Raw genomic sequence first — 27,004 nt, forward strand, 5'->3', positions numbered from 1 at the left:
TATAGTAACAAAGAGTTTTAAAAGAATCAAGTTTAAAAGTAGGACTGCATATGTCTGCCACTTTTTAGCATCCCTCTTCTGTTTTTCTTCTTCACCCCCTGTCCGTGCTGTCTTTGAAGATAATCGTTTTAGTACATCCCTCAGTGCATAAAGTAAAAACTTCCAAGGATCAGTGCATTTCCCAAAATCGGTGACCAGAAGACTGCAAAACGAGAATCTGCATATGCTGCTGACCTTACATCTGGATAACTGTGGCAGCCTGAACTCTTTCTTAAGGTCAAACACCAGTTTTTCACAGAGCATGTTTACAAATGCTGTAATAGTCGGAGCATGCGGAGTCACCCAGTTGGTGAAGAGTTAAATAACTCGCTTCTTTATTCATGAGCAAATTGTTTAATGTTGCTCCAACTTCTGCATCATATGAGCGGCCTACACACAGTTTTGTGTGTCCTCCACAGTAATGGGGGTTCAGTGAAGTTTGCTGTCTGTCACGAGTGGAGAATGACGTGCGCTGTTGCTTCAGGTAGCAGTCACATACACACACGGGCACAGGTAAAGCAGCTGTTGGTGTTTGGTTTTCGGGGTGTGCAGCATGCAGAAGCTGCTGCTCCTCGGGTTACATAAGAAGCAGACACGGTGGCTCTGTGCACGCCGCTGCTCCAGCTGCCCTCGCCTATCTCTTTAAATGAGACTGAGCCTCTCCGCTCTGCGTGTGTGCATGTGTGTGTGGAGGAGAAATTACGAGACAGAAAGGGCCACTGTAGGACTCGGCGATCGAAAACACAATAGACAAGCTCTTGTGCTTGGATGCGAACGACTTTGCAGAGGAGCCGAATGTGGTTTTCTGTCTATGGCGCATCTTTAGCTCGGCGATTGGACGCAGGACCAGCTCGTAATAATTATTTATTTCGCCCATTCTGCGCCGCACCGGTGGAAGAACCGTGATCGAGGCAGCGACAGCGACGTGCTGATCATGGATTAATGCCCGAGTGATTTTTCATCTACAAGGTAAACTGCGGAAAGGGCCGGCCGAGGGAAATGTGTCCGTGATCGCAGGGTGTAGGTGTGTGTGGCGGGGATGGATGGATGGCGTTACTTTATGGCAGCAGCATCCACGCCGCAGCTCCTCCGCGCACAGCGAGAAAGAGGAGACTGCAGGAAGAGGGTGATGTGGGTGAATGGCGGTGGATGTTTTAGTTCTTTGTGTGCACCGTGAGGCCTTCAGGAGCCGGAGCTGATCAACCGCATCGAGCTGCGTATTGTTAACAAACACAATGACGTCAACGTCTGTCAATGACGCACGCTCTTTCGTTCTTGTTTGTTTAACAGTGAAACAGGCTTTAGGAATCCATTTGGACTGCAATGTTTCCTTTGTGTTGCTGTTGTTCCCGGTTCCACCCATGATGCTCTGTCAGCTCTTCTTCATTCTCTGTGGGCCCGCTACGCGTTTCTGCGCTTCATATTTTAAAGGCTCCTTAAGTAGGTCAAATTGAGAAAAAGCAGTATGTTAGGAAAGCCTGCTACCAAGAGCTCGCTTCGAATTTAAATGTGTGGGACATCTTTTAATAATGCAGTTCAGGATGGTTGTTAGGTCATTCTTGGTAAAGGGCCACATCCTTTCAAATCCACACCCATGCAAGTTTTTCCACTTGTGTATGTTATCGAATAAAACCATCAGTGGTATCATGAGGGTTCACCAGAAAACAGGTTGTTTCGAGATGGCAAATAGTGATATATTACATGTAGTGATATACAGCCCGTTTCAGGCTGGCGCTCCTTTCCTTTAATCTGACAACAACTAAACCATTGCAGGCTTCACTGGGAGGGATTCTGCTGTTCAGGCAGGGGTCACTCCTGATGTGTCACATGACTTCATTCACACATAGCAACACAAAACAGTAGTTTTGTTAAGTTACGCTCATCATTGATAGAAATGTTTTGGCTATACTGGTCTTTGAGTTGTTCTTTTTCTACAGTGAATGCTCAGCACACACTTTAGACAGCGCTTAAAAATGGTAATTATTTGGTTTTCTTTTCCCATAAAGGAACACAAGGCCAAAGATATACAAAAATCAACATGCAATAAGAATTTAGTGGCACTGATTCTACAATGTCTGCCTCCTGGTGAAGTTCTCTTACTTTTCTCTGCATGAACAAATGTGAAAAACAGAATTGTAGGTTTACTCAGGTCAGCACGGTCTCAGTGTGAAGCTGCTATTAAAGAGTTGGAGGAGCCACTGGACAAAGGCCCAAACTGTCAGCCTCAGTGGAGAAGATGCTGGTTCAGATCCAGCCCAGAAACCAGTCTGCACATGCCAGGCATGAACTGGAAACATGTGTCACTTTCCACTGTCCAAGTTTTACATCACCATTAAATGAGAGGCTACCATCTAAAACTGACACTTTATAAAGTTTATAGGTGATCATGTGAACAAAGAAACGTCATTTTTGAAGGGAAGCTTTATGGTGAGAATGTTTGAAGGAGTCGAGGTGAGTCGTTCAACCTGGAGAAAACTGTACCGGCTGCTAGGCATGATACATGCATCAGCAAGGCAGAAACACCTGCTGTGGAGCAAGGCACGCTAAAGTTGTGGAATAACCTTTCCAAAATGAAACTGGTTGTGTAGCTCACAAGGTTGAGCAAGCGAGCTATATGCCACAAAGGTACAGCAGAGACCCGAGTTTTCCTTTCCTGTCCACTCTCAACTATTCTGTCGTAATAAAGGTTAAAAAAACTAAACCCAACAGTACTTAAAAAAATCAAATCTGTGCAGGGATTACAATCATTTAAACTGAACTAACATATCCAAAAACTCGGCTACTGAAAATGTATTTAGAGGGAAACTTACCAAAGGGACATTTGACCAGATCTAAGTTGTGCTTTAGAATAGAAGAATCCTCTAACTGTCCCACCGGGGGAAATTTGGTTGTAACAGCAGCAAAAAACACACGTAAACAAACAGAACAGGACACAGAACAGAAGCACACACAGTCTTTACATATTTACATCATGGACAATAGTTACCAAAACAGAGTACTGTACCGTTATTAAAATTAAAGAACAGATACCTGGCAAACTCAGGTTGTGGTGTGCAGACAGAGCAGGATACTGAAAGATGTTTAAATAGTTAAGAATATTTAGAATAATTAGAAAAGTGCCGATTGTGTACTTTATGCATAGTTTTGACCCTGCATGTATCATTTTTGTATTCATTTAAAAGCAAGCAGACAAAAAACCCCAAATGCTGATGGCAGGTTTGTCATCATGTAGCTCGAGGAAAAGTCAACCCCTTCTTCAATTCATTGGCTTCTAGAATTGAATGTCAAATCATTCTCCTCACATAAACTCTCCTGAGTGGGTGCGCCCCACCAGAATATATATGTTATTACTATATTACCCAAACAGAGCTCTTAGAAGCTTGTACTTATAGTTTCTAGAGTTCACAAACGCGCAACGGGCAGCAGAGTTTTCAGCCGGCTCCTGTCCTGCTCCAACACGCCGTCTCTTAGTTGATCTAAAAATGCTGCTATTGGCTCATGCCGCATCGGGAACTTCCCACCATGACTTCTCTTTATACCTCCCAGGCTTTTACATGCAGCTGTTGAATGTGATTGATTACTCTCTGCCATCACTTTTTGGTGTTTTTTCCAGTTTGATCTTTATTTCTGGCGTCTCTTTTCCAAGTGCATGCAGCAAACGGCTGGCTCTTCTTGAGCCCCATTCTACCTAAAAAACGTCCGACCCTTTGGTGGTCCGCTGTCTCTGTGCTGCACCTCTTTTGCCTGCATTGGTCTTCTGGCTGCCCATGTTGTCACAACTTTCAGATTGTAGTGCTTTTACCAGAGTTTTTGATAATAACATCCTTCATAACAAAAGTATTGCATTAGTCTATATATATGAACATGAGAGGAATGCAAACATACATATTTACATGGTGATGAAAGGTCTTAAGCCATTCATAGACCATTTGCCTCTGAATATGATCATGTGTATTCTTTTATATCGTAGCTTTTTGATCCAAAGCAGAATTAGCACATCTGTTTCCTTCTCTTCATATTAAAAGGTGAACAGCTATCTACTCTGACCAGTTGGCAGCTCAGAGGAAAGCGAGAGATAGAGAGATGAGGACACAACGCAGAGTGGAGAGAGAAGATGCTGAACTCATATTTTATAGCTGTTCACCAAAGCTCTCAATATGTGGTGAAAAGAGACGTCAGTGCTAAGAAGGCCATCACAAGAAATACCAACCAAAACTGTTAGAGAAATTCATGCCAGGTCACCAATCTGACACAGTCTTAAGAAAAAGAAATGCACAAAGACCACAGAAGATAATCAAAGTGAATGATCTCACACTTCTTCCCTTGGATAAGAAAACTGTCTTTACAAAATCCCAGCCAGTAGCACTGATCCATGTCACCATCAAAGTCTACAATCAAGACATGTCTGCATGAATGAAAGGCTTACAACACGATGCAAACCACTGTCAGTGCAGGAATGCCAGGATAGAAAAAGCATCTAACACTTCAGTGGACCTGGGTCACCAGTGTTTATTGATGAGTACTGATAGAAATAGCACGATGGATTCTGAGGTGTACATGGCTACAGTTCTGTGAAAAAGTCTTTGCCCCTTCCTGAACTTTTCTTTTTGCATGTTTGTCACACTGCCATGTTTCATGTCATCAAACAAATTTTAATATTAGACAGAGATAACATGATTAAATGAAACATGCGACTTTGATCAGCCGCATTGGAGGGTTTTCTCGCACGAACAGCCTGAGATGCTTTGACATCTCGATCAGATTTAAGTCTTTGACGAGACCACTCCATCAGTTGCAGCTAGCGCTCCAGCCCCAGACCATCACACTACCACTGTTGGCATGATGTTCTTTTTATGAAATACTGTGTGAATTTTACACCAGATGTAATAAGACTCAAACCTTCCAAAAAGTTCAGTTTCACTGAATATTTTCCCTAAAGTCTTTTTTTCTTTGGCAAATCTAAGATGAACCTTTGTAACCGTTTTTGGTCGTCTTTGTGCTTTGGGCTAAAATATTATCCTCGGACCTTAACTAAGACGAGTGAGGCCTGCAGTCCTTTAGATGTTGATCTGGGCTTTTTTAGGACTTCTTGTGTGATTTCTTGATGCGGCCTTGGACTGGTTTTGTTAGTCTGGCCACTTGTGGAAAGGTTCATCACTGTTCCAGGTTTTCTCCATGTGGTTTACTAAAGCCTTACAATGGTTTTATAACTCTTTCCAGACTTACAGATGTCAGTGACCTACTTTACTGTTCAGGCAGGTTGTATTTAAGTGATTTCTTGATTCAGCAGGTCTGACAGAAGGTCAGGCCTGGGTGTGGCATATGAAATTCAACTCAGCTTTCCAAAAAATGTGGTTAATCTCAGATAATTCAGTTCATTGATGACTCTGTTGGCTCTACCCAACAGAGTCATCGGTGACTCTGCATATAAGAACCAATCCATGGTAAATGGATTGGTTCTTATATAGTGCTTTTCTACTCTGTCTGAGCACTCTTTATACAACAAGCGCCATTCCCTCATTTGCACAAGCACTTTTTTCTACACCTAAGTGCTTTCTATCTAACATTCACAGTCATTCATACTCCAGGGATGCAGTTTGCCCAGAGAGCAAATATGAGGTTCAGTCTCTTACCCAAGGATATTTTGGCAAACTGAAGGAGAGAGACCACAAACAAGTGGCTGACAGTGGCTGCAGTAAAGGTTTAGCAGAGCATCTTAAAGGATTCAGCTGTATAAATTTTAAAAAAAAAAGTGTAAGAATAAGAAATGAAAACAAAAATATTTAGAAGTTTTGATAGTTTCTCTAGTTGTCTTGTTGCACGCTCAATCATGCAGGTAAGCAAAAAAAGTTGATTCAGTTCATCTGGATGTTTTCAGTGGGAGAAACGTTTCGTCATCATCAGGTGACGTCTTCAGTCTCAGCTGACTGCAGGTTTCAGTCTTATAAACAGGACATTTGCATGATGACTGAAACCAGCCCACTGAAGGAACAATGGGCTGGGAGGTCAGTCCCTTCATCATTAATATAACTCTCATGACCATTGATCAAAGCTCACTGAAAACGCCACGTCCAGATGAACAGAATCAACCTTTTCTCTAGTTGGTTTTGAGCCTCTGATCATCAGCAGTGTTTTTGAAAAATACGTCCTGAGAGAGGAATATATCATGTCAAACGTATCGGTCCAAGTACAGAACCTCGTGGACTCATTTACATGAATACACTGGAATTTATCAGTGCAATGAATTTCCTTTAATAACAGCAGTTTGTTTTAGTCATTAACGGTATTGAATCCTGCATCGAGGCCTAACAGGACCTCACCGCAGCAGAGACATGTTCACAGTTAGAGGCCGTAAGACGATCGCCCGTCGCCTGTACTCGTGTAGATTTCTGTAGCTGATTGACAGCAGCCGAAATGCATCTTTGATTAATTGGAAGATAGCTGGGACAAGTAAAGGCTTTTAAGGAATATTGTAATGACAACACCCTTAAAAGACTTCCACATAGACTAATAAAGAGAAACTGATCATATTTAATATTGAAGTAAAACTTCAATAACAAAGTTTAACGTGTTGTATGGACAGCTCTGATAGACTTGTTGAAACATGGTTTGAACTTTTTGAATATATCATAAAGTAGTCTGTAAGTCAGGCATGCTCTCCCTCTCAGAGCCGTCTGTCCTCTCCCCTTCATTCCCTGTTGGTTCCTTATAATACAATTAGATAACATTGACCTCTGTGGATTGTTTTCACTACAGCACAGAAAATCAGTATGAAAAATGCAAAAGATTCACAACTAAAATGACATGTACGGAAATATAAGAACGATTGTTAAATCATATCTTGTATTTTATAACATCTTCAGCAGAGATATTCATGACATTAGGTAATATTTATTATTAATCCCTTTTTAAACAGAACAGCCTTAAGATTAGCCCTGTGAGCGGGTTAGGGTCTCTGTCGGGAAGTGTTTGAACATATACACACCTGCCCGCTAGCTTAGGTCGGCCAATCAGCAGCTCGGCACCAGAAACTAAGTATAACTTTAGAGGTGACCGTGCATGTTAGGCAGGCCTTTGGCACTCTTTAAGGAGTCGACTGACTTTGTTTCAACGTGTTTGATTTTATTTTTCTTTATCCTGTTTGTATATGTACAGCACTTTGTGAAGCCTGGTTTCATGTTAACGTGCTGTATAAATAAAGCTGATCTGGTCTGGACCTGTGGCTTCATTTAAAAGCACACAGTTGGTTTGTTTTTATTAAAAAATAAAAAACTAGCATCAAACATGATTGTCCCCTGTGCCTCGCTCAGGACAATATTATCCAGTTGTTTATTTGTGATGTTGTGATAGTTTCCACTGTGGTAAAGCAGATGAATATAAAAAGGGCTTCGGGTCAGATTTGGGTATTTCAGGCTAGCTGAGTCAGAAGGGATCATCAAACCCTGTTAGTGAAAAGTAAATGATTATATATTCCCTATAGTGATACTCAAAGATAGGCATAAACAATATTTTGACTGACAGTGAAGTTTACAGTGGGTGTCAAAATGATTTATAACAGATATTTCCAACAAACAAACAGCTCCGCACCTCAAAAAAGTAACATAAAGGAAAAAAGTCAAACATTGTGATGGACTTTTTACATTTGTGAAAAAAATGTAAAAAGTTGTTGTATGGCAGTAATAAATAGACTGAAGTTACCAGAATCACTGGGATATAACAGATATAACTAATGTTAACGCAGGGCCTTTGTTTCCAGAAGAATATTTAACAATATTATATTCACTTAGTTAATTTCAGCACTTCCTTTTTGCTGCTACAGGATATTTTAGCTGAAAATAAGCAAGCAAGATGAACTTCTTTCTACAACAGCGTGGTGGAGCTGCACAGGTAGCCAATTAAATTAATAACAGTAACATTTATTTGAAGTCATTTTACTTTCTGTAAAGTCTCATTAAAATTATTATCAGTCCCTCGGTGGATAAAAATGTCTCATTTGTAAAACTGCTGTAAAGTTTTATATTTGTTGCTTATTATTATTATCCATCCATTTCCTTTTTTTTTTCTTTTTGCCTGTCCCATTTGGTTCTTTAGCCATCAGAATTGTTGTCTGAAGACCAACAAGGATACCCAATGGATTTACTTTGCCAAATGGATCATCGTGGCATTGCCGTATTGGTCCATTTGGTCGATCTTTGTTTTTATTATTTATTATATTTTATTTTCAGATGTTACAGACGGGACAGACATGAGTGAGAGATAGGAAAGGGAGAAAGAAAGAGGAAGGAAAGGAAAAACAGAAGGGGAGAGGGACAGTGAGAAAGGGGGGGAGAAAAAAAATAAAAATCTCCTGGATCACCTGTTGAGAGAAGAATAGAAAACAAGCAAAAAAAGACAAAAAAAACAAAAAACAAAGCAACATACTAAACACAACACCATCGCATTAATCTAGCTAAGTGTAAACAGCAGTAAATACTAAATATTCAATGTTGTTGTGCAGCACGCAGGACAGATGTGCTTCGAAGTAGCAGCCAAGAAAGGTGTAATTTGGGTCTACGAGCAGTGAACACCCGTGTGCATACCTGTGTGGATCAGCATGCTTGTATTCCAAAGGTTTCTCCATGTAACGATCTGCTAGGGAGTGTGGGGGGGCCACAGCCCCGTCCTCCAGGGTGTGAAGCAGGTATGGAGGAGATCAAAACTCCAGACATCCAGAGGCCCCCAGAACACAAGAAACCAAGGAAGACCAACAGAGGGGCAGCCGCGCCACTGTCCCAGAAAGAGCTGAGGAGAGTCCCAGATGAGGGCTCACTCAGCAGCCGCGGAGCAGAAGCCAGGGGGAGTTGCAGTGACGCGCCCGTGAGCTCCGCCGGCCGCCAGCTGTGCCTGAGTGACCGAGCCCCAGGCCGAGAGGCCGGGGGCACCCCACCCCCGAAGGGGCCCGAGCGAGCCCCAGGCTCCAGGCCCGGATAAGCGGCCGCCAAGGAGTGAGCCGGTGTGTACCTGGACGCCCACCCCCAGACACAAAGAACCACCAACGCACCGACACCTGAGGGAGTCCGCCACCGGCAGGGGAAGTGGTGGTAGGTGGAGATAGGCCTCCAAACCTTGGAGGGCCTGAGGTGTCCACAGAGAGGTGGCGTCTGATACCCAACCTGACATATAGACACAGACATACAGGCACACACAGACACAAACATCCATTCCCCCCCTCAGGCTCTCATATGCACTCACTCCACACTCAACCAACGTGGAGACAGACGATCACACTCCCCAAGCGCACTCTACAAACCGGGTCTAGGTACCCTTGCTCCTGGAGGGGGGAACTGCACCCAGACCCAGGTGGTGTTACCCTTTTCCCTGCGGTGGGGAGAGGCAGACCACCCCGACTCCGTAGCAGCAGGGAGGCCCCACACTCCAGACCGCAGTCGGACGGCCAACTCCACCTAGCCCTCCCGCTCCAGCAGGCCACAGAGAATGGGGGTGAGAGAAGACTCCAAACCTCCCTCCACCCGCTCATTGTAGTGTTGATGCATGTGTGTTCTAAGGTGCATTTAAAACCCAGGAGGGCATGGAGCTACCTGCCAAGGAGCAGCAGGTAAGCGCATAGTCCCTCCTGATAGCCCTCAATGTCTAAGTGTATTTAAAATTGAGAGGTGGGCAACGATGCCAGGGGTGGGGTGTACACCCTGATGGTAATTTGGACTCCGTGATTGTGCCCACCCCCAAGATCCTATATGTATGTGTAATGAGAGTGTGAGTAATGTGAATGTCTAAGTTGTGGGATAAAATTGAGGCAGAGGCAGCCAGAAGGGGACAGAGGGGGGGGGGGGGGGGGGGGGGGTAGCCTCCTCTGCACCCTGGTGACATACCCCTACTCCAAGGCCCTGCATGTGTGGGTGGTTGTGGTGGAGCGGGAAGAGAGAGGCAGCTGGAGATGGGGAGGGAAGGAAGGGAGGGGCAGGTAACCCCTCCCTGGGGCCAGCTCCCCCGCTGACCCCAGTAGGCACTCCCACACTCCGCGACCCGCCAGGGAAAGGGGGCCCAGGCCCATCCAGACCGGGGCCCAGTGCAGCAGCGCCTCCCGGCCCCACAGAGCCCGGGACAGTCCACCCAACCCCACCACAGAGAAAACTGCACCCACCCCACTATCCACTCATCTTCCAGACTACATAAGACAGTAAACGCCCAGGCTGAGATCTTCCTCCACCTCTCCTGTATCTCCCCCTCCTGCAGAGAGAGTTCCTGAAGAGAGGAAAGCTCCTGCAAGATGTGACCATCTCCCCCACCAGTTGAAGAGCCCCCCAGGTGGTTCGACGCACCGGCGGCACCCCGCTCCAGGGCCGGGCCCCCATGCACCCACCCGCCCACAACCCCGGCAACACACCAACCAGGATCCAAGCCCCCGAGGCCCGGCCCGGGCCCCAGCCCAGAGACGGAGCGCCCCCAGAACCTCACGCCCATCCCGGACCCACCCAGGGGCAGCCAGGCTACCAGATCAGTAACCCACGTCCGTCAGCACAGACCCTCCCCTAGCCCCGCTGCACGCAGCCGCGAGGAAACAGTCACCTGAGAGCCAACAGAGCCCCCAACCGGACATGACCGCTACCCCGGGTTGAGCCCCCCAAGGAAGATGCCTCCGGGGAACCCCCCGACGCCCTAAGCCTGTCCCTACCCCCACACCAATCACAACAGTGAAGGCGGGACCAAACTATGACCCCCCACCCCCACTAGGTGATGGAGCTGATCAAAGGAGCCCAGAGCAATTGATCTGATGTGGTGGCAGAGGCTGTATAAAGACTAATGTAATCTAATAGATAATTTCTATATTGGTTAGAATTAAGATTATTTTTATTTTTCCAGTTCATGAGGACTGTTTTCTTGGCTATGCATAGGGCAATGAAAACCATATGGGCTATATTCTTTTCTGTAGTGACATTATCTAAGCTGCCCAACAAACACACTAAGGGGGAAGTTGGAATGTTACATTTCAGACACTTCGATAAGTCTTCACATATCTCGCGCCAAAACTTTTGCACTGGTGGACAGAACCAAAGAGCGTGGATGTAATTGTCTGGTGTATTGCCTTGACAGTGTGAGCAGTTGTTGGAAGATGTAAAGCCCATCTTGAACATCCGATGACCTGTATAGTGCACTCTATGAAGTATTTTGTATTGTATTAATTGCAGACTGGGATTTTTAATTAATTTAAAAGTTTTTAAGCAAATCTGAGACCAGAAGTTTTGGTCTAAGCTGACTGATAAATCCGCTTCCCACTTTGCAATAGGAAGTGATATTGATTCATCTAATTTAGAAAGTGTTCTGTATATTTTAGATAATAATTTGGGGGATTTAAGAGTAAGAAAATGTGCCGCACTTAGTGGTGTTTGTAATTCAACTTGACTGAGGTTAAATTTATTTTTTACTATGGATTTAATTTGTTGATATTCTAAAAATCTTGTCTTGTTGATCCCATATTGTGCAACTAGTCTGTCAAATGGAATAAATTCTGTTCCCTCTAATATATGTTCTAAGTATTTAATTCCTTTACAACTCCATTCTGGGAAATTAATCATATTATTGTTTTGTAATATGTCAGGGTTATTCCAGATAGGTGTACGTTTGCATGGGATTAATGAAGACTCCGTTATTTTTAGAAACTCCCACCATGCTGTCAGAGAAAAGCTGATGTTGATACTTTTAAAGCATTCATGTCTTTTGATGTTTGAGCTAATAAATGGTAGGTCTGAAATCTCTAGATCCTTGCATAGTGCCTGTTCAACATCTAGCCAGGGCTCAACTAAGAAGGTATGTTTTAACCATTCTGAGATGAACTGAAGCCTGTTGGCTAAGAAGTATTGGTGAAAATTAGGCAGATCTAATCCTCCTCTATCCTTGGTTCTTTGTAGCGTTTTTAAGCTGATACGCGGGGGTTTATCTTTCCAAAGGAATTTGGAAATATATGAATCCAGAGATCTGAACCAATCTTGTGATGGTTTGTTAGGGATCATCAAAAATAAGTAATTTATTTTTGGCAAGATCATCATTTTTATAGTGGCGACCCTTCCCATGAGTGATATGGGTAAAGATTTCCATCTAGTCAGATCGCCTTCTACTTTCTTTAGAAGTGGGATGTGGTTTAGTTTAGTTAAGTCTGAAAGCTTAGGAGAGACATTAATACCTAAATATTTAATATTTCCGGATTGCAGTGGGGCAGAGGAAGAATTATGGAAGGAGCAGTTAATGGGGAGAACTGTAGATTTTGGCCAGTTAATTGAATAATCTGAAACTCTTGAAAACCAGTTTATTAAAGTAATTACCTCAGAGAGGTTGGTTTGTGTGTTTTGCAGAAAAAGCAACACATCATCCGCATAGAGACTGATTTTATGTTCTATGTTCTTACATTTTATGCCCTTAATTAATTAATTAATCCATCCATTTCCTTCTACTTCTTCCGGGGCCTCCTCCCAGGGGGACATGCCCAGAGCGCCTCACCCAGAGCGCCTCACCCAGAGCGCCTCACCCAGGAGGCATCCTTGGAGAGTAGCGACTCTACTCTGAGCCCGTCTCGAATGAAGGAACTTCTCCTATCTCTGAGGGGGAGGCCGGCCACCCTTTTTTCTGCCACTTATATCTGGGATCTCGTTCTCTCAGTCACTACCCAGAGCTTGTGACCATGGGTGAGGGCAGAGCTTTGCTGCCATGCTCAGCTCTCTCTTTACCATAAAGGACATGCAGCATCTGCATCACTGCAGTCGTGGCCTCAATCCAGAGCGAACTCGGCCACCACCCCATGTAGCCAACAGAACCACATCACTTGCAAAGAAATCCTGGCCACCAAAGTAAAGCCTTCCTGCACCTTCTAATTCTTCTAAAATTATGAACAGGATCAGTGACAAAGAGCAGCAATGGCAGAGTCCAGCTGCCACCATGAGTTTGACTGATTTCAAGCTTCTCAAATTGTTGTATAGGGAACGTACAGCTTGTAGCAATGGGCCACAGACCCCATACTCGCAAAGCACTGTGGTCAAATGCCTTCTCCAAGTCCAAAAAGCACATGCAGACTGGTTGGGCAAAATCCCACGCACCCTCAAATCTCCTTGAGAGGACAGAGAGTTGGTCCAGTGTCCCACAACACGGACGTATCTGAGGTTCGACTTATGGACAAGTTCTCCTTCCCAGTATTCTGGCATAGTCCTTCCCAGAGAGGCTGAGGAGTGCGACCCCCCCATGTACTCGGGGGTCTGGTCCATTCGAGTCTTGCCCCCCATCGCCATGCGATGTTATAGAGATGTGTCAACACAACAACCAGGGACTGAAATATCTAGATTTATTTTAATGTCTAACAACAAACAAACATAACAAAAACACACTAAGACAGTACACACTGTCATACAACCAAAGCCTTATTCGAATCTAAATTTTGCACTACTTTCCTTCAGCTCTTTGAATTTCTTAAAGCCTTTCTAGTTAAAGTCACAGTGCATACATACACATGTGTGCAGGTGCATTTAGCCTCTCCTGTGGCTCAGGGGAGTCCTTATAGTGTTCAGAGTTAAGCAGCACGTCTCAGCTCCTGCTGTGGTCGTGTGGGTATCACGGACAGTCTCAGATTACTGACCTGTAGCATCCTGGTCTTAGCTGATAGGAGTGGCATGCTAGCAGTTGTACTCTGACCTTTGACATCAACGAGACCTTTTCTCCCAGAGAGCCACAGCACTGGATATTTTCTCTTTTTCAGACCATCTCTGTGACGTCATGTATGTTTCTCAAACACCAGCCAACCACATTCACTCAAATCATCACCATTCTGGTCCTCAGCTTGAACTTCACCAGGTCACCTCGACCTTGTCTAAGTGCACTGACTTGTTGCTAGGTGACTGACTGATTAGATATATGTGTTAGTAAGCAGATGAGCGGGTGTACCTCATGGAGTATATGCTTGGCACATAGATTTATTCTTTAAAGGAAAAACAGAGATAGCAGCAGGACCCTCTAAGAAATGCAGCAACAGGCGGTCAGCCTGAAACTGATATTTGTGCCTTATTCCCAGTCATTTTGTCATGTATTAATATTTTTATTTACAGTGTAGTTTGGCTTTCTGGTTTCCTTCTTGCCCAGTCTTTATGTGCTCTGTCTGGCTTGCTGATTGGATGCCTTTGTATCACCCCTGCTTTTAATACTACTCCACAATTTGGGTTAAAGACATTTATTTTATTCTGTGTTTTTGCATGAATGCCATCCATCACTTTCTAAACTGATGGGCCTGTATCAGTGGTGACAGGGTGGAGGGTCGGGTAGACCCCGGACAGATCAGTGTGTGCAAGGCTAACAGGAGAACCCACACAGAAAGGCCCCGGCTAACTGATGGATAACAGGCTAACCACTGCTCACGTCAATTTTATTTATATATCACAAAATCAAACAGCTGCTTAAAAGTGCTTTATAGATTGCCTGAATTATTTCACACAAACTCTTTGCAGTTGTTTCAAATATACAATATTTCATGAACTATTATTTTTTTAATCAGCTAGCACTGTGGGAAACAGACTCTGACACTCCACAGCTGCACCCACAGTTCATAATGCTGAGTAAGAATCACATGTGAGGGAACAGACTACTGATATTTCCTGCTAATGACAATATTGTATGTGTACATGTGTTTCCTCTACTCGGGAATGTTGGATTTCATTGAGTGGTTTCCCTGTATTAGTTCTTTTCCTTAAACTTGTTACATCTGTAACAATGTGTTATTTAAATAGTCTGTTACAGTTACTGTCTTGGAGCAACTGTAACCCGCATCATTTCCTGTTCTGATTCTGATTTAGTGCTTAAAGAAAGAGAAGCCTGTAATATGGGACAAAAATCAAGACAATTTAATTCAGTTCAGTTTCATTTAAATAGCACCAAACTGTGACAACAGTCACCTTAAAAACATTTAATATTGTAAAAACTCCAATAACACAGAGAAGCCCCCGATAATTAAAGAACCCTCTGTGAACCCTCGGGGCCAAAAATCTCGGTTTTTTTACACAGACTTGGCTATTTCATGTGAATCAGCTAAATTGTGTTTAGCACTGCTGCTACGTGGCACAGCAGACTGTGTGTAGCATCACTTTGTGTTATCTGTGTAGTCTTTATGGTAAACTTTGCATCTGTGATATCAGAGGGACTGTTCCAGCTGTCTTTGCTCTGATGGGTTCTCCTGACGTTACTCTGAAGTGTTTGCTTTCTGAAACATTTCATTGTGCTCGCTGTAGCCACAGTTGCTGACAACACTGGCGTATTATGTAATGGATGAACCTTGTTTATGCTACTGCAGAGGCAGTGCCAGTCTGCTGAGGAGCTGACAAGACATGAAAGTGAGAAAATGCACAATGTGTTCATACTGAAAAGTGCCTTTGTTGTGCATACATGCACATATAGCATATAGCATCACATCTAGCTGTGTTAATAGAATTGGACAGGGAGATAGTGCTGTGCGTCTGAGCACCACAGTCACCATGTTATATAACTGAGTGGTTTGAGCTTTCATGCTACTGATACAGGGAGGGCACACAGAACAGGCCTCACTCCTTTACACTGTGCTGTCTTTTACTTCGATATCATGTCAGGTTCTTTTAACGTTAGCAAGAAGACCGAGTGTTCAAATAACGGGGTCAGGGCTACCTAACACATTCCAAACGATGCAACATGAGGGTTACTATCTCACACAAGACTACAGACTGGCAGCAGATGGGGTTTGAACCAGCAACCCTCTGATTAGTAGATGACCAGCCTGACCTCCTGAGCTACAGTTGACTTACCTCCAATAGCAGATGTTACAGTAATACCAGCCCTGGTAGGTTCTCTGATGGCAGACTGGTCCTGGCCAGCAAAGTGTGAATCACACTGAAACATGTTAACTCACCTGGATCCAGGTTATCCAGGCCCCACCCTGGAGCCTGGTCTTGGGGACAGCTACATGTGTCAATCCTCCTGTGGACCCTCCGCCCACAGAAAGGCCACGAGCTTCTAGTGCAGTATGGACTGGGCAGCGATACTTGTGGGATTATCTCTGGGTCTTCTTAAGCAGTGAGGGAAGGAGTGAGGAGCGCTGTGGACCAGCCTGTCATGGTGAACAGAGAACAAAGCTGTGGATTTAGCTCTTCAAATGTTGTGGGTACTGACTGAAAGAATGAGATGACAGATATAGGCCTCTGGTTTCTGAGCTCTCCCAGATACAGAGACACACTGAAAGGAGCCAGTGAAGTAAAGGTGTCTAACTACAGTGCCCCCAGATGGACACAACAGACGGGAAGACCAGGGTAGATGCTGAGATTATGTTATGATGTCCTGCCAGAGGAGCCAGAGGAGGAGGCTGGGGAGACGTAGGGGCCTGCTGCCTGGACCAACAGAAGGACTTTGTTATTCAGCTGCTGCTAAAGGCACAGCCTTTACTTTGAAGGTGAAGCAGCTCTGTTTCCAGCAAACAGGACTTGTAAAGAATTCTACATGACTCCTACATACAGAATGTGTGCCATTTTAAACACACAGCAAATTCAAAATATTGGACACAACAAGCTTCTGTTTATGAAAATTTACAACATCATGTGGGTAGAATAGCTTTCAAATAAGATGTCAGAGTTTTCACAGTGGACGCAGTTTGGTTAACTTTTATGGTAGCTACTATAATTTGTATGAAACGAATGTTTAGGAGTATAGCTGTAGTTACTGGCTTAGATCAAGAGCACGACGCCAAAGGAAACACACCTGTCCCTCGCACGCCTCAGCACCTCTGCTCTTCCTGGAAGGCCCAGCTGGAAGCACAATAAATGAAACAATATATTTAGACAAACAGCATCAGATCTGCTCACAGTGGTCTAATGAAAGTAGCCATATTTCTGATAGGGATAGTGAAGACTGACGGGAAAGAAAGAGGGGAAGACGTGCAGGCCGCGGGCTCAGCTGTGCAGCGTGTGGTCGTCTGCTCATTCCAGGAAGCTAAACCGGCGCCCATGAAAGCAGAGATTTAAAGAAATTATAAATCTGCAATATCAGTTTGAATAGTTTAAAATGACCTCAGATGTGTTAGTCCTGCAAATCAGCAAATTGTTTAAATCTAAATTCATAATCTTTTCCACAGAAATGTGTTAGAATAGTAATTTTTCATTCCTCTGTAAATTTGTCTCCAGTTTTGTCTTTCAGTGTTTAACGGCGCTCTTTGCATTTGCTTTCTTTCACCAGATTCCCAATGTTGAACATGTCCACACCGAGTGAACTGAAGTCCTCCTGTGTGACTCGTAACGGGATGGTGAAGCTGCCTCCCAGCCAGCCCAACGGCCTGGGCAGTGCCAGCATCACCAAGGGGACGCCTGCCGCCAAGAACCGCCTGTGTCAGTCCTCCTCTGTACCCTCCATCCTTCCTCCTCCACCATCTTCTCTATCCTATCACCATCACCACCTGGATGGTCCAGGTATGCCCCACGCTGCAGCTCCTCTCCTGCCCTCTGAGCCTGGGAAACCTCTGGTGGGTCTGAAACCATCTCTTTGCCAGCTTCCTCCTCTCACCCTGCCCAAACCTGTACTGCTGGAGCGCCAGCTCGTTCTGGATGAGAAGCTGCTCAACCGGCTGCTTTGGTACTTCACCACAGCGGAGAAATGTGTACTGGCGCAGGTGTGCAAGACGTGGCGCAAGGTGCTGTACCAGCCTAAGTTCTGGGAAGGAGTGACACCCATCTTGCATGCTAAAGAGCTGTACACCTTACTGCCCAATGGGGAGAAGGAGTTTGTCAGCCTCCAGGCCTTTGCTCTGCGTGGATTTCAGTCGTTCTGTTTAGTCGGTGTTTCAGACCTTGACATTTGTGAGTTCATTGACAACTACCCGCTGTCCAAGAAGGGTGTTCGGTCAGTCAGCCTCAAGAGGTCCACAATCACAGATGCTGGTTTGGAGGTAAGTCGCAGTGTGTTTGGAATAAAACGTTCAGTCCAAACCATACCTGCAAAAGCTCTTCCTCGCAGTTTCATCAGCAATGAAAGCACCACCATTGATGTACCAATTTATTATCACTATTTGTGGATCGAGCCATTAAGAATGTAGATTCTACTTCCCCGTGTCTTAAATTGCATTTGTGTTTGATCTTTATGAACTGCTTTTTCTTCTCCTCTTTTAGTTCATGCTGCACCCTTATTTGAAGATGAATACAGTTTTTGTTTCCAGACACCTGGTTTCACCTGTTAGCACGCACATTACTTTCATTCATTCATTGTTCTCATTTCTGAAGCACAGCGTGAAGCACAGAGAAACCACCTTTGGCTCACTTTCCCTGACACAAACCTCGTGAGTTTTTATCACAGTGAACAGTAGAACGTGTATTTTGCTGAGACAAACTGGTGACATGTAACCAGCAAAACAGAGATTTTAAATAACTGGCAGCTGTTGTACTTTTACCCAAACTGTTTCTGTCTTTAAATCAGTTTCAGCCCTGATATTTAAGGCATCACTGCTGATGACACTAATGCAGCAACAATATTATAAAAGTCTGTGAATTAGACTCTTTCTGCGGAAAATAAAAGGACATATAACCAGTGACAACTGTTGCATGAAACATGGGATTGATGTGTCAGTAATGAGAGCAATGATGGATTTTGCATAAAAATGTTTCAGTTGTATTTGCGTATATGTGTTAGCTCAGACAGCTGATTTGTCACCTTGATCACTGAAGCTTGATTGATCGACGGTCTTTGTCCTGCTGACAGAATGCCAGTTTAGGTTTCTGAACACAGAAAGTAGACAGCTGATCACTTCATGGTCAGCTTAGGTTTGTGCTGGAGCCTGTGCCAGCTAACGCGTGGGGCTAACGCGTGGGGCTAACCATACACACTCACATTCACACCTTTCACTGTCCTGTGGGAGGACCCCACAGTGATTGGATGATTACTAGATCTTTTAAAACTGGCTTTTAGATCAGAATTTATGGTTCTCCTGATCACTCTTATTGATTAGCTAGTCCCCACTGTGGCAGTGTGTCAGTAATAGCAATCACAGCTTTCTAACACATGGTATATTGAGAATGAAAGATTGTGGGCTTGAGTTTCTTTTCATCCATCTCATTAATCTGAGCACAGATGTAGATTGTATTATTGCAGGTCTTTACCTTATAATAAGAGCCTTGAGGCATCTGTTGTTGCCATTTGGCGCTGTATAAATATATAAAATGAACTGAAAGATTTGCATGACTGCTGGTGTCAGTGAGCTCACCATAAAACCTGTGGGTTTATTGCATGTCAGACACTACGTCTGATAGTGATGACCTCAGGACTTTCTCTCCTCGCTCTGTAGCCTCATACAATGATTTCATTCATTCATTTTTTTAGATAATATGTTGTCCAATGTTTGCTGTCCAGCACTGGCTCAGGAGACTTTACAGTGTCTGTGGGTATAATTACATTTCACATGTTATTTCTTGTGTTTCAGGTTATGTTGGAGCAAATGCAGGGCCTGATGCATCTCGAACTGTCAGGCTGCAACGATTTCACAGAGGCTGGCCTCTGGTCGAGCCTCAACGCTCGGCTCACGTCCCTCAGCGTCAGTGACTGCATCAATGTGGCGGATGATGCCATTGCTGCTATCTCACAGCTCCTGCCCAACTTGTCAGAGTTGACCCTGCAGGCTTACCATGTCACTGACACAGCCATGGCCTACTTTACTGCCAAGCAGGTAGGAAGTTAAAATAATAATGATATAAAGTGCTGCCTAGTTTAGCTGTCCTCAAGCTTTTTTCTATATTGGACTTCTTAGAATCCAAACAACTTTTTTGGCTTCATCTTTCTTAATTCCTTACTAGTTACTGACATAATTAAAAAAGTAAAATTCCTCCACAGGGCTACACCACCCACACTCTGCGGCTTCACTCGTGCTGGGAGATCACCAACCATGGTGTGGTAAACATGGTCCATAGCCTGCCAAACCTGACTTCTCTCAGTCTCTCTGGCTGCTCCAAGATCACAGATGATGGTGTTGAGCTGGTCGCTGAGAACCTGCGCAAGCTCCGCAGCCTGGACTTGTCTTGGTGCCCTCGGATCACGGACATGGCTCTGGAGTACATTGCCTGCGACCTGCACAAGCTGGAAGAACTGGTGCTGGACAGGTGAGTGTTCTTTGCCGTCCTGCGCACGTAGACGGAGTCTGTAATCAGGTCATATTCATACAAAAGGAAGTTACGATAATTAATCCGCTTCAGTGGCAATAAAGATACAACTCATGCTCATGCAGGTATTAAGGTTAGGGATAAAATGTTTACTGGGCAAAGGTTACAGATGTGGAGGTGTGTGCTGTGTTCTCATCCATCTAGCAGTGCTAATCTGCAGCCAGCATGAACTTATTTTGCTTAAGGTCACTTTAATACATGGAGGGCCTGCTGTCTGTGAGAGCTGAATAGTGGACAACCTGCTCTACAGCCTGAGTTGCAGCTGGTGTTTTATTGGTGCAAGAACTTGTAGACTTGGCCAATTTATCTTTAACACAGTGAGGATTTAGTGTGCATCAAGTGATTTTCTAATATTTAAGTGTCTATTTCAGTCCTCACATTTGAAGGCAGCACCTATGCGCCACATGTTAGTGTCCATGGCAAGGCACTGAGCTCCTCTGCTGTCAGTGTGAGGAGCGTTTGTCGAGTGCAGTAATGTTCTGGGACAGGAAGAAACATTTTCATTTAAGGCCTTTACACACTACACGCATAAAATCTATCTATAATAAAGCCACTCACACTGAATCTGCAGCTTTCATTTTTTAGAACTATAAGCATATCTGAACAATCTGATTGGGCAACAAGTGCACTTGTAATTTAAAACACACATTGGTACTATATGGAAACAGTAATCCTATTTTACGTCAGACACGCAGGTAGATGCTGCTCCGGGTCAGTCGGCTCTCTGAAATGATTTCTCTGCCTCCTCAGATGTGGTCCCAACTCTCCCAACAAGAGCTCACACTACCCCACTCACATCCTGAAATATGCACAAACGCAGTCGTGAAGCAGCTTCCACTCCTGGATCAAACCGTGAAATCCTCCCCGCTGCCGCCTTTCCTGGGAAATGGATGAACCGAGAATCTCACTCTCTTCCTTTTCTTATTCAGAAACACAGCTCATCATCGCCTAATGTCAACTTTGTTTTTTTCACAGTGTGTTTTTGAGGATGACGATTTGTAAGAACACTTTCAGTGTGTGTGTACACAACGCACTGAAAGTTTGCCTCTGAAAAATCAGAAGTTCTTCTCACTTTCCCCCAACATGCTCAGTGTGTAAACACCTTTACTCATTCATTATTCATGTAACAATGACAACATGTTGTTGCTGTTGTATCATAGCCTGCTGTAGTTAGATAAATAGTATTAAATATAACACAATTTCAGTGAAAACTAAACTTCAGTAACACAGGAAGTACATTTGGATTCCATCAATGTTCTGACTCAGGATGGCAGGGGGCCAGAGCCTATCCCAGCTGTATAGGCTGGACAGGTCACCAGTGTGAGCTTGATTATGTCATTGGGGTACTAATGTGTTTGTGCTGTGGGGCTTGACACTTCATGTAAGCTCACTTGTTATTTTCTAATTTAAATTCAATTCAATCTTATTTGTATAGAATCAACATTCTCCTCACTATTATTAGGTAAGACCCTACAATAATACAAATGACACCAACAGTCAGACAACCCTCTATGAGCAGCACTTTGGCGACACTGGGAAGAAAAAACTCCCTTTTACCAGGAAGAAACCTCCAGCAGAACCAGGCTCGGGGAGGGGCGGGGCCAGTTGGGTGTGACTGGAGGAAGATGGGATAAATAACACACTGTGGAAGAGAGCCAGAGATGAATTATAATGTATAACTAAATGCAGAGAGGTGTAAAAACAGACAGTAAGTGAAAAGATAGTAAGAGAAGGAGAAATGCTAAGTGAATCACAGGAAGCCAATCTAAGGGAAGATTCAGGCTCTAACTATATGCTCTGTCAAGAAGACATGGTGTCTGTTTCCAGAATGCAAGCTGCTTAGAGACCATATTTCTAAGCTTTTCAGGGCCGAGTACAATAACCTCAGTTTTATCTGAGTTAAGAAGCAGAAAGTTAGCGGCCATCCAGGTCTTTATGTCTTTAAGACATTCCTGCAGTTTAACTCATTGGTGTGTGTTATCTGGCTTCATGGACAGATAGAGCTGGGTGTCATCTGCATAGCAGTGTAAATGTATGCTATGTCTTCTAATGATGCTGCCTAAGGGAAGCATGTATAATGTAAACAGAATTGGTCCTAGCACTGAACCCTGTGGAACTCCATAATTAACCTCAGTGTGTGAAGAGGACTCTCCATTTACATGCACAAACTGGAGTCTATTAGGTAGATATGATACAAACCACTGCAGCACAACCATGGTTCAGCATTCTTTAACAGTCTCCTTTTACTTCGGTTGCTGTTTACACACAGTTGGCTGCAGCTTTCCCGCCACTAGCCACACACACTGACAGCAACAAACACAACACAGACCCTAGTCCCCATTCTGAAGCCGGCGGGGTCATGATTGCGGATGCCGTGCAGGTGCGTCCACCTTCCCTGCAACAGGATCCCAGACCGCGCCCTGACACAAGTACTTTTAATGCCTGCAGCATGCTCTAATCTCTGTAATAAAATGTATTTATTTAAATGTAACCATTCTGGACCACACACTCAGCTCTTCGTCACAGTCTCAGACTGTCCTGTGTGTTCTCCAGCTGGCCCATCATTCCACTCCTTGGCTGTGTTTTCTAACTTACAATATCCGTATATGCCGGATACCGTACCAAAGATAAAATACTTTCAGACTTTTGCAGATATAGATTTTCGGTTTGATGTCCTACAATTGCATCTCTTCCATAACATCCTGCTGCACCTCCAACTTCCTCGAAACAGCATGACAACAAAAAGGATGTAAATCCATCCCTAGTGACTTTCCCAGTTCTCATAGTGAATTACTGAGACACATCATCTCAAACTGAAAAAGTATTTCACATCTCAGCAACGAATGCCTCCAGTTGTAACTGATAAGTGCTTCTGTTTACATCGCGTCAGTGAAACAGTCACGCAGGGTCAGGAAGTGTGTTTACTGCTGTTTTGAGAAAGCAGATGTATCTCCATCCCAATCCCTAGCTGACTAGATTTTTGAAAACCATGACATCAGTCTTCCGACTTCAGTCTCACCTGTGACCTCTGAGACTGTCTCCTTCCATACTGGTAGGCAGGGACTCAAAGACAAAAAGACAAGCAAACATACAATCAAGCATCAGCTCTCACTGCCTGCCTTCCCTCACCACTGTCTGATGATCCTTCCAGTCTTGTAACTGCAATAATGTGCTCAAATCCTCGTCCCAAAATCTTTATTTTCTTACTAAGTTTCCTGTCATACTCACGATTAAATACATTCCTGTAGCCAGTCTGAGAGTTTAAAAAAGGATCCTCACGGTAAATAAAATACCTCAAATCCTTGTCAGCAAAGCAATTACAATGAAAATACTTTGAAAGATCCTGCAGTGATTCCAGATCCCAACACACTTGGTGGAATTCCACTAAAGTAAAAAGTCATATATCTGCAGATGTAATCAGTTTAAAACCTACATTCAGTTATAATTTTACAGTGACAATGTGAATTTGACGTTTTGAGGCCCTCCTCACCCTGATAGGACAGTAGAGTCATGGCACTGATGTTTGAGACCTCAGTAGTTTTTCTTAATGTGTAAAAACTTAAATATTTTAAATGTAATTTAAATGTAAGTGAATGGGTAACTATACACTGATATCCTCCCTGCTGCTGGAACATCTGGAGGGAACATTTGTGTTTGCAGACACACACACACACCTGACTTTGTTGGCTGCTGTTTGGTTGCGAGGACTGAAAGTTGAACCATGTGGTTTTCCAACATTATTCTAAACTATTTATGAAGTTTATTCACTCAAACACACTGTTTCCATGTGGTTTCCAGTTCAGAGTTTCAATAGAATCACAGTCAGAATTCAGTGTTTTGTTTCTAAATTCGATGGATTTGACAGATAGAGTTTTGCTTCTTTAAATTCTGCCAGGTTTCCTTTGTTTGGCAAATAGCATGAATACAAACGCTTCTTTCTGACCTCTTTTACAACCTCGTCAACATCAAAAATAAATGTCATGATCTGCTCTCTGAGAGCACGCTGTAATAAGAAAGTCCTGTGTAACCACGTCTACACACAGTCCTCCACTCAAACGTGGCGTCATTAGATGAAGGTGTAATGTTGCTGATTGTGTGTGATTTTAGGTGTGTACGGATCACAGACACAGGCCTGGGATACCTGTCTACCATGTCATCATTAAGAAGTCTCTATCTGCGCTGGTGCTGTCAGGTAACAAAAACATGACATTTATTGGAATTGTAATTTAAAAAAAGAAAAAACAAGGCAGCGTTAAAGATACAGCATCTGTACATGCTGCAGTGCAGCTATAGGAACAGACTGTAGCTGACACCATACAGATCTTACTTCTAACATATTATATCCAGGCTAAGCAGTTCTGGAATTTTGAATGTCATTTGTCGTTGTTGCAGGTGCAAGATTTTGGACTGCAGCATTTATTTGGCATGAGAAGTCTTCGCCTACTGTCTCTTGCAGGTATGATCATCTTGATCCATCTTTCCCCAAATAAAGTCCTTTATAATGTGGGTCTGTTGTATCTGAGTTAGTGACATGCTTTCAGCGTACAACCCTGTTTGTAATATAATATATGGAAATAAAACCAGAAGGCACTGATTTCCAAATAAAAAAGGATTAACCAGGCCTCCAGATTCCTTTATGGTTTCATCTGGTGACATTTCAAACACACCTGCTCTTCATCAGACAAGAAACATCGAGCAGCTCCATCTGAAATCGTGTGTGGGCAGTGGATGGTGAATGCACAGGTGCTTATACAGCACTTTTCTGCTCTCCCAGAACAACAGTTAGCTATTCTGTGATGGAGAGTTTATCAAAGAGTATTTAGACACTGAAATGGGTCAAAATGCATGATGTCTCATTATTATGCTAATTTCCTGCTGACCTCACACAGGCTGGCCAGGGGCAGCCAATAGGATTGGATGTGGCCGGCCAGCTGAACAACGACGGTGCCAGTCCAAAGTGTCTGAATGTGTCAAGTGTTTTGACTGACACTGTAATATTAAAAAAGGTGCAGAATCACACAGCTAGTTAAGTTGAGTGCAATACTCGGTTTTGTTTGCTACAGAGTCTTCTGAAATGAAATATATGCAGGGGTCACATATTTCAAGAACTTAGTTGCAAAGAAGTCGTGAAGTTTGTCATTTGCAGCACACAGACATGAAAGCATCTGTATGTTAGCGGCACTCTTGCAGGAGTAACTGGTGTACAGCTGTTCCACTCTTCTAGACTAAGAATCCAAATGTCCTCTCTGGGAGTTACAGTCCCTGGGAGGGCATGTGGGAGTCCTGTTACCACTTAATAAAAACGGAGATCTAAAGGACTAGCTTCAATATTATAACAACTCAACCAACCTCGATGTGTTAAGCATCTGTCGTTTATTATTCCACCAGAATGTAGCTGCCATCACCAGTGTGTGAATGTGTGTGTGAATGGGTGGTGACTGGATGTGTAAAGCGCTTTGGGGTCCTTAAGGACGAGTAAAGCTATACAAATACAGGCCATTTACCATTTACCAGAATAACCAAAGGACTAAATGAGGAAATATCCTTTAACAGAATAGGAGTGTGCAGCCAGTGCACACGTGCAGTGTGCTCCTCTGCTCTTTTGTCTGTATGTTGTTCCTGATTCCACATTTTGAGCATCTGTATGATTATGTGATCGTAAATGTAGGCTGTGTGCTGTCGCTGTGACATAACAAGCCATTAGAAAATATCATCATTTTCACTACTGACAGGCTTTTTATGGAATAAATATTAATCACCGGAGAGAAGCGATCAGTGCTTTTCTTTAGCAAGCCCACAGCTGAAGTGTTCTTCTGCTTTGTTCTCCTAGGCTGCCCCCTGCTGACCACCACTGGTCTGTCAGGCCTCATCCAGCTACACGAGCTGGAAGAGCTGGAGTTGACTAACTGCCCCGGAGCAACTGCTGAGCTCTTCAAATACTACTCACAGCACCTGCCTCACTGCATGGTCATCGAATAAGGCCCATGACTGACAGACCACCATACTTCCTGTTTTTCTCACTCTTATACTAAATGCTAACTGCTCCTCTTGTAACACTGTTGCTCATTACCTGACCCTACACCCAGCCCGTCTTCCTCCACACCACTCCATTGAGTAGACTGACCCACAGCTGGACAGAGAGGAAGGAACTCAGACGATGGTACGTGCCAGACCGGGACGATAATGGGATGGTATCTGAGGAGATGCTGGAGCAAAGAGTTTGATGTAACATCTCGTCTCAGAGCAAGTTTTTTTCCTGGCTGTTGTCTACAGAGAAGAGCGCATCTTCAAAGACTCTGATAGTGTTGACTTAATGGATACTGAAGCGAGTGACGGGCAGATGCAACACGGGAAATAAGAGAAATGGAAAGATTGATGTGTTTTAGCTGTTGGAACTTACATACGCGGTCACACGCCGTAAACATCCTGTATATGGTGAAAGCAGTGAGTGTAAGTCCTCAACACCACGAGGACTGACATCTCAGACTGAACCCATCAGTTGGTGTAATATAAACGCTTTATTCGTTCTTTTTCTCACAAGTATTTGGCGCTTCAGTTTTCTTTGTTTCGGGAAAGCCATATGTCATCGCACCATACACCACATGCCAGCTGGAAAAAACAAGACCAGTTCAGTCAGTGACGACAGGGATGGGAACATCTCTCTTTTTCTCCTTTGTGTGTGTCAAGTGTTCGTTGTGGACTTGGAGCGACCCATCATTTCGGAATAAAGTCACCACTCCTGAAAACTAAAGTAATAAGAAACCACAAACAAACAGTCA

At 43.9% G+C, this 27,004-nt stretch overlaps 1 protein-coding gene across 4 annotated transcripts; it reads left to right on the forward strand.

The window, feature by feature from the left end:
* The first annotated feature begins 565 nt into the window (after positions 1-565).
* Positions 566-27,004, forward strand: fbxl16 (F-box and leucine-rich repeat protein 16). 4 transcript variants are annotated; one of them, XM_080904581.1, is made up of 7 exons: positions 566-1,008; positions 17,263-17,968; positions 19,493-19,735; positions 19,900-20,165; positions 24,333-24,417; positions 24,618-24,681; positions 26,056-27,004. In XM_080904581.1, the coding sequence occupies exons 2-7, from the start codon at positions 17,270-17,272 to the stop codon at positions 26,202-26,204; spliced, it is 1,506 nt and encodes a 501-aa protein (XP_080760707.1). In that variant the 5' UTR covers positions 566-1,008; positions 17,263-17,269; the 3' UTR covers positions 26,205-27,004. The 4 variants fall into 4 exon arrangements, 1 of the variants encoding a protein (XP_080760707.1); XR_013974292.1 differs by lacking the exon at positions 26,056-27,004 and adding an exon at positions 20,976-22,654 and having other exon boundaries at positions 568-1,008; positions 24,618-24,653; XR_013974291.1 differs by lacking the exon at positions 26,056-27,004 and having other exon boundaries at positions 568-1,008; positions 20,976-24,417; positions 24,618-24,679.

Source organism: Rhamphochromis sp. 'chilingali', assembly GCF_963969265.1.
Source record: "Rhamphochromis sp. 'chilingali' genome assembly, chromosome: 15".
In the NCBI taxonomy this organism is placed as follows: Eukaryota; Metazoa; Chordata; class Actinopteri; order Cichliformes; family Cichlidae; genus Rhamphochromis; species Rhamphochromis sp. 'chilingali'.